This window comes from Wolffia australiana, chromosome 10 (genome assembly GCF_029677425.1).
Source record: "Wolffia australiana isolate 7733 chromosome 10, ASM2967742v1".
NCBI classification, from domain to species: domain Eukaryota; kingdom Viridiplantae; phylum Streptophyta; class Magnoliopsida; order Alismatales; family Araceae; genus Wolffia; species Wolffia australiana.
The window spans coordinates 14576982-14585237 of NC_135844.1; the positions used below are offsets into that span (position 1 = coordinate 14576982).

General features: G+C 43.5%; 1 protein-coding gene and 1 pseudogene across 2 annotated transcripts; one reads left to right on the forward strand and one right to left on the reverse strand.

Moving 5' to 3' along the window:
- LOC144708228 (uncharacterized) lies at positions 1 to 1665 on the forward strand. The gene is given in 2 exon segments (XM_078581453.1): positions 1 to 590; positions 593 to 1665. Coding segments are annotated over 2 exon segments (1527 nt in total). The 5' UTR covers positions 1 to 49; the 3' UTR covers positions 1579 to 1665.
- Positions 1666 to 1745: 80 nt separating this feature from the next.
- LOC144708229 (diacylglycerol O-acyltransferase 2D-like) lies at positions 1746 to 5765 on the reverse strand (annotated as a pseudogene). Its single transcript, XR_013582761.1, has 9 exons — positions 5538 to 5765; positions 5333 to 5407; positions 4613 to 4697; positions 4429 to 4535; positions 4206 to 4360; positions 4037 to 4123; positions 3570 to 3667; positions 2119 to 2206; positions 1746 to 2028 (listed from the first exon to the last, which is right to left on the reverse strand). The product of XR_013582761.1 is annotated as a diacylglycerol O-acyltransferase 2D-like (transcript).
- Between the last annotated feature and the right edge of the window lie 2491 nt (positions 5766 to 8256).

Sequence of the window (8256 nt, forward strand, 5' to 3'; positions counted from 1 at the left end):
CAGCTTGATCAGCTTGATCAGTCAATAGATTTACATCAATATTTCCAAGATGGTGCCCGAAGGGGTGGCATCAGGCATGTTCATTCCTCAGCAGACGATAGGCAGCGTTCTCTGCTGCATGTGCGGCATCCCGATGCAACCCAACGCAGCGAACATGTGCATCAAATGTCTCAGATCCCATGTAGACATCACCGAAGGCATGCAGAAGCATGTGACCATCATACATTGCCCAGAGTGTAGCAGCTACTTGCAGCCGCCGAAGACGTGGATCAAAGCCGAGCTCGAGTCCAACGAGCTTCTCTTGTTCTGCCTCAAGCGGCTCAAGAAACCCAACAACGTCCGCATCGTCCACGCCGAGTTCATCTGGACCGAGCCCCACTCGAGGCGCATCAAATTGAGGGTCAGGATTCAAAAGGAGGCACTCCATGGGGCCATCCTAGAGCAGCCCTACGTCGTCGAGTTCACGCAGCAAGAGCACATGTGCGACCCGTGCACGAGAATCCAGGCCAATCCTGACCAGTGGGTTGCCGCCGTGCAAGTGCGGCAGCACGTCGCCCATCGACGTACCTTCTTCTTCCTCGAGCAGCTCATTCTCGCCACGGCGCTGCCGAGAAGGCGATAAACATCAAGGAGATGGAGGAGGGCATCGACTTCTTCTTCTCTAACCGCAGCCACGCGGTCAAGTTTGTCGAGTTCCTGGGCTCCGTCGTCCCCTGCCGCAGCCGGAACGACAAGCAGCTCGTCTCGCACGACTCGAAGAGCAACAACTACAACTACAAGTACACATTCTCCGTGGAGATCTGCCCTGTCTGCCGCGAGGACCTGATCTGTCTCCCTCCCAAGGTCTCCAGCAGCTTGGGAAACCTCGGGCCACTCGTCCTGTGCATGAAGATCAGCGAAAGCGTCGTCCTCCTCGACCCAGCCACGCTCCGGACCGCGTACCTGGATGCCAACCAGTACTGGAGATCCCCGTTCAAGCCGTTGCTCACAAGCCGACAGCTCGTTGAGTACCTCGTCTTCAATGTCGAGGTCGAGGGGCCTACGGCAACCATCGGAAAGAGAGAACACGCCCTCGCCTACGTCGAGGTGGCACGGCTCTCGGACATCGGTCGGACCTTCATTGTCAAGACCCATTTGGGACGAGTTCTTGAGCCAGGCCACACTGTCCTCGGGTACGATCTGTACGCGTCCAACAGCAATGATACAGATATGGACAAGTACCGCGGGCTCGTCTTGCCGGAGGCGGTGCTGGTGAAGAGGAGCCACGAGGAGGTGCGACGGAAGCGGCAGGGGAAGCCCCGGGCTTGGAAGCTCAAGAACATGAAGATGGAGGTGGACGAGTCGGCAAGGAGATTTGACGAAGAGAAGAAGAACACCGAGTACGAGGAGTTCTTGAGGGATTTGGAGGTGGATCCCGAGCTCAGGTTCAACATCTCGTTCTACCGGAATAAGGAGAAGCAGCCCTCGGAGATGGTGTCCACCGACGGCGAGGACGAGCCCGTTGACTTGGAAGATCTGCTTGCGGAGCTGAAGCTCAAGGATGACGAGGAAGAGGACAGTGATGGTATGGATGGATGATATCAGTATTTTATTGTTCTTATGTCTTATGTTTCTTTTTGACTGACATGGGTATTTGCTCTTATTTCTCGATCGTCGTTGCTCTTATGTCCAAAGTTATTCCTAGAACATGCATATGTAGAGATTATTCAGTCATGTCATGAACCAGCAGTAGAATACAGTTTGAGTAAGAGTTGACAATACACCATGTGATCTGATTCATCATAACATGCCCAAATGGGAGATTCTCATGTTCCTCTTTGAACATGAGGGGATGGATTTCAAATTATGGGTTTCATAATGAATGGAACATCGTAATTATAAGTATACATCTTCATGTCAAACACTGGGTCCCACTAGCGTTGACCATTAGAGGATCTTGAACTCAGTTTCTGGGTAGCCAGTTATCTCTCTGTACTTGGAGAAGAGGGCGTCCACGTCTGCTATGAACTGGGAGTGTACACGCGCTACCTGCTTGTCAAAGATAGAAGAAGGGTTTTGTGGGTGTGTTGGGAGTCAACGAGTTGACTTTAAGGGAATTTTAGGGTTTCTGTTTCTCACCTCTTCGGCGGTAGGGTTGGGGTTTTGTTTGACCTCAATTGGCTTGCCGACCACGATGTGGATTTGGCTGCGATGCGGAATTGGCGTCCTGATCCAGTTCATCCACTATGAGTCAGTGAGAGAAAGGCAGAGAGAGAGAGAGAGAGACAGGGGGAGGATAGACTGGGAGCGAAGGGTGGCGAGAGACGAATAGTGATAGAAAGAAGAGAGAGAGGCAAGGGTTGAGAGCAGAAAAAAAAGAGAAATAGATTGGGAGAAAAGAGATAGGTTGAGAGAGAAGAATCAAGAGAGAGAACTTGGGGAATGGAGATTTGATCTGATGGATCAAATTTTGATCTGATCATCGGATCGGTTGGGTGGGTATAACTAGGGTTGGACATTTAGGACCGAGGACCGGTTTGACAGGATGGAACCGGGACAGTAGGCCCTCTTTTTGAGGGTGGACCGGTTAGTCAAACAGGTATAGGTCCAAGGGTCAAACCGGACCGGAACCAGAAATATATTATTTGATATTTATTTAACATTGTTTACAAAACTCTAAAAATATCAAATCCAACTTTACGGGGAGGTTTCTATAGAGCTCAGCGTAGATGTCATCTATTTGACCATCTGTGGGCACCTACTTGATGTAGGTGATGTTTAGCATCACCATGAACATAAATTTTCTACTTTGACTTTGACATTGACTATTAAACCTTACCAGACAGGACCAATCCGGACTGGACCAGGACTGAAAAAGAACGAACCGCAACCAGACCGAAGTTTAGAGGTTTTTGCTAAAAACCCGGACCGGACCGGACCGGGACCGTCAAACCCTAGGTACAACTGGTGACATGGGTCTTTAGGAAGAGATGGCTACCGGAAGTCCTGGCTGAATGCACTATGTGCACAGGGGGTGAATAAGACTGGACCCTTCTTTTCTTCGAATGGGCGTTTGCTCGAGCAGCATGAGTATATTTTTCCTCTGACATGGCCTTCTGGTACTCTCTATGGGATCACTAAAAGAGATAATCAGATCACCAATCTGATAGAATTGGGCCTGCCAGATCAGATTGGACGCACCCATCCCACCACTACAGCCGATTGATCGCCTAATGATAGTCCATTGTCTGGATCATATCGTCCTCATCGATCATGTCCGATCCATACCTATCAAGGCAATAATGATCTGATGTTTCTTCCTTAACAGAAAGAATAGAGGGTGACAAGGGTCGAGAGGGAAAGAAGTGTGACAAGGGTAGAGAGAGAGAGAAGACAGTAACAAGGGTTAAGAGATACAGTGAGGGCTGGATAGAAAGGTCGATTGACAAAGGAGATAATGGAGCTGAGAGAAAGAAGTGAGAGAAACAAGAGTTGAGAAAGAGATAGAGAGGGATTGACCAAGGAAGGAGACAAATGTAGTATGGGAAATAAGAGAGAGAGAGAGATAGAGAGAGAGAGAGAGGGCTTACCCAAAAACTCCCCAGAATAACAATGGAGGGAAGCGGAGGGCCCTAGAAAGGCGGGCATAAAGTTGGCCTCGAGGCTTCCACCAATTGAATGCCTTCGTCTGCGAAATCGAAGAACACACAATCATTATCCATTCTTGCTTCTCTATTCTCATGCAAATCAAAGAAAACACAGTCATTATCCATTCTTGCTTCTCTATTCTCATGCAAATCGAAGAACACAGTCATTATCCATTCTTGTTTCTCTATTCTCATGCAAATCGAAGAACACAGTCATTATCCATTCTTGCTTCTCTATTCTCATGCAAATCAAAGAACACAGTCATTATCCATTCTTGCTTCTCTATTCTCATGCAAATCAAAGAACACACAGACAGTTTAGTCCATTCTTGCTTCTCTATTCTCATACAAATCAAAGAACACACAGACAATATCTTAAAGATAGAGACAGATAGACCAAGAGAGAGAACCTGGCCAAAGCAGAAAACAGGGACCAGTGGGCTCCCAGTTTCAATGGCGATCCGAACAAATCCTTGCCTCTTCTTTAGGTAAGCTACCTGGCAAATCAATAATCCAACCCAATTGAACACGCGAGAGAGAGAGAGATAGAGTCAATTTCAATAGGGAATTATCCCCAACCTCGTATCCCTTTTTCATGTAGATGATTTCTTGGACACCGCCAGGGATTACTATAATGCTGTACCCCTCCTTGAGATAGTTAACAAAGTTCTTCCTTGAAGCAGGAACGACTCCCATCCATGTCATCACTTGCCGCAGAATCGAGCACAGAACATCTGAATTCCAAATTGTACACAATCAGTTCAATTTCAATCAAGATAATCCGTTCTATCGATCGGCTTACCGCCGTGCTGGCGAGGACTTTTGTCTTGGTCAACGGCATTAGCCCGCAGATGTTCTGCAGGCAGACTGCTCCCACGGGGAAGATCGAGTGAGGCTCGGCAGCAATCACTGCAGATTTGAAATCAAGGATTAAATGTCTTTAAATCTAGGAAAATTAGAAAGAAATTTGAAGAATTTATTCCCACCATAGGATCTGCTGTCGTCGAAGGCCCTCGCATCTTGAAATGCACGTTTGCATGGAAATATCCTGGCGAGTATCTTCCAACGAATCTGAGATACAGAACATACGTTGATAAAATTTGTAAATGATCAAGTTTTTTCTTATATTTTATAAATTGAATGAATACTTCTACTAAGCCCTCTCAGGGGCTTGCTTAAGAATATGAAAGAAGAATATCATGGAATAAGAATTAATCTTATTCGTGGGGATTCCATGATTAAAACAATCCCACACTGATTGGGACTTTTTTCGGCAATTAGATTGCAGGTAATAATTCATGATCTGGTATGTACAGAAAGAAGTTTCATTTTCATAATGAGAATTTTTATGAAAGCCCTTCATTTGTTTCTCTTCAATGGAAGTTTTATTTCCCTGAATTCATTCTCGTTTTTGGCCATATTCTTCTGATGATGATGGATTCGACCTCTGATAAAAAAATTAATTCTATTTCATCTCTTCAGCAAGTTTAGCGATGAGCATGTCATCCCTATTTTTCCGATTCTTTCCTGTGAGATCAAGACACTGGTGCAATCTTTAGCTTTGCTACCGCGATTATCTGTAGTTTAACTACATCCGACGAAAGATTTTCCTATAGATTATCTAGAAGACTCTTTCAAAATTCTACTTGCAGTTCATGACAATTTAGAAAAGACGTCCGTGTTCATCAGAAATCGAATTTAATCACCTTCCGACGGCTGTCCCGTACTTGCTCTTGTCGCTGACGGGCCAGAAAGCCAGGAGGATCAAAAACCCTATAATCCTGAAGAACATTCAGACAACAGTTGGATCCCCAACAAAAACCAAGCTAAACAACAAAAGATTCTCCAAAAACGCATCATTCAACAAACGGAGAAATCAAATTCTGCTCAGATTGATATGGCGGAGCTTACCATAGAGAAGTCATGGAGCGAGAGTAGAGAGAGAAAACACAAAGGAAGGCGTTAATGGCGATGGGGCAAACCCACATCATCGTCGCCAACAGCGTCAAGATCGCTGAACTGCCGTCCGCCTTCACCACCACTCTCTCCTCTCCCGATTTTCTCACCATCTCGAACCAGAGAAAGAGAGAGAGAAAGAGAGAGGTTTAGAGAGAGAATTTGCATTCTGAGATAAAGCGGGGAAGAAGAGTTCTGGTATTTATAGTCCTGGGCGCCACTGGCTGGTCAGAGAAAGTACACTGGACAGGCTTACCCGTTACCCCTTGTTAATATATGAACTTGCAGAAAAGGCTTGAGAAAAGGTATTTGAGGGATATGTCCGCTGAGAGTTGAGATATGGGATGTGGAGAGGGGTATTATGAAAATAGATTGGGGTCCAGGTTTGTAATTCCCTCTCTCTCTTGGTAATTGAGGTCAACGGTTTTGGCGTCCGGGTTTGACTACGGGAAGAATTATGCTACGGTTGGTCAGCGGATTCAATTTATTTAAAGTCGTCCTCTTTTGAATAATTATTTTATTGTTAGTCTGCAGATTTAATTTGTTTGAAGTTGTTCTGGATTTGATGAAAATTGGTATCATTATTAATGAGCTGATTCAATAGATTTTAAGCTGTTCTGGTTTTGAACTATTATTATTTTTAATCAGCTGATTTAGTAGATTTCAAGGTATTCGTGATTTGCATATTATTATTATGAGTCAGCGGATTCAGTAGATTTAAAGTTTCCCGGATTTGAATGTTAACTATATATTATTAGTCAACTGGTTCGATAGATTTAAAGTTGTGCTGGATTTGAATAACAATTATATAATCACTAATCAGCGGGGTCAGTATATTTGAGGTTGTTCTGGATTTGAATAATAATACTACTATTATTAATCCGCAGATTCAGTATATTTGCCCGTATTTAAGGTTGTTTGGATTTCAGCATTAATGTTTCTATTATTAATCATGGGATTCAACGGATTAGATATTGTTTAAAAAATAGTGAATTGTATCCAACGGCTACTCGTTGGATCCAATAAATTTGTAGTTATAATTTTTTGAATGGTATTATTCTGATTGATCAGAGAATTAGTAGATTTGAAGTGGTCCTGGATTATGAAAATGAATACTATTATTAATTGGTGCCTTCAATAGATTTAAAGGTGTCCTCTTTTGATTCATAGTACTATTAGCAATCAGGGCACTCGATAAACTTTTACATCTATTTTGTACAGAATAATAATGTTATTATTATTACCATTTATCAGAATAATAATGTTATTATTATTACCATTTTATGTATGTACCATTTATCAGAGTAAGAATAAATAAACTTGCAATCAAAATGGAAGTTTTCTCTCTCAATTTAGCAGTGAGGGAAGAGTCCAAACAGTGCCGCCTTTAAAAGAGTGAAGCATTTTATTCTCTGAATTAGAATCCGGATTTCAGGGTCTACTCTTCTTAATTATAATCAAATATCAAGTTTACAAACAAAATTATGGCTAAATCTAATGGTAGTAAAGGTGAAACGTCCCCTCTGTGTTGGAATCCAGATTTTAAGTCTCAATGTCTCAACGTTGAGTTAAAATTTGTCTCAATGTCTGTAACATTATTTTATTTCTTCCCGTTTCACCAGTAAAACAAAACTGCTTTACACCGATCAAATAAAAGCTGGGATTAAATATTATGTTCCAAATCATTCTGATTACAAATTTACAGTTCCGGGGAAAAACCCTTGAAAATTGGGGAAACTCCCAGCGATTCCACAGCTATAGTGCAGGATCGTCCCGGACGGGGATGATGGACTGGATGGGATGAAGATCGTCCCGTCCTACATCCAAATTTTTAGAAATTCATCCGAGTCGTCCCATCCGACACCTAATGAAGGCAGGAAGAGCTCCGCCCACTCCATGCACCACCATTGCGGTCGAGATCCAGCACGCTGCCGGCACGAGCAAACTTCTCCGGGCACTTTATAGGTATCACTCATGTATTTTTTATTTTACTTCTCCCTGGCATGGGCGAGCAGGCTTCGTATATAAGTGAGACATTTACACTCACTCCACGCCTATAAACGATGATGAACAATCCACTTAATGAATAAAACCCCCCCTTTGTGGCATCCAGGCCATGGCTGGATCAGTCTGTGGGCACAACCTTAGGGTTGGCCGTACCTGGCACCCTGTTTTTTGCCAATAACAAAAAACAAAAAATCAGAGTCGTCCCATCCAGGGTTTGTCCCGTTTGACCACTTTTCCTCTACGTCCCTTCCCCCTCTCTCTTCTCCCATCTATCACTCCCTCTCTTTCTCTACACCCCTCCCTCTCCACCCATCTCTCACTCCCTCTCTTCCTCCTTACCCATTTCTCCTTCCCTCTATTTTCAAATATGACATCATGAAACTATTAAAAATACTTTTAAAATTTAGAATATCATGTTAGGCTTGATAACATTCATATATCATCAATTTAATGCAGATAAACATGTAATGATGGCTGATAAGCCAAAAATAGGGGTAAATTTTATGCAATTTTAAACCCTTGTCGTCGTCAATTTTAGCTTATGCAATAAAATTTATAAAAACTCTTTTTAAGATGTGTAGTGATAAGTACGAGTGTCGTCCAAGGGAAGCTAGTAAGGAATCCAATTGATATTCTTCTTGAATAATTTGAACCTAATGGGGGTTAG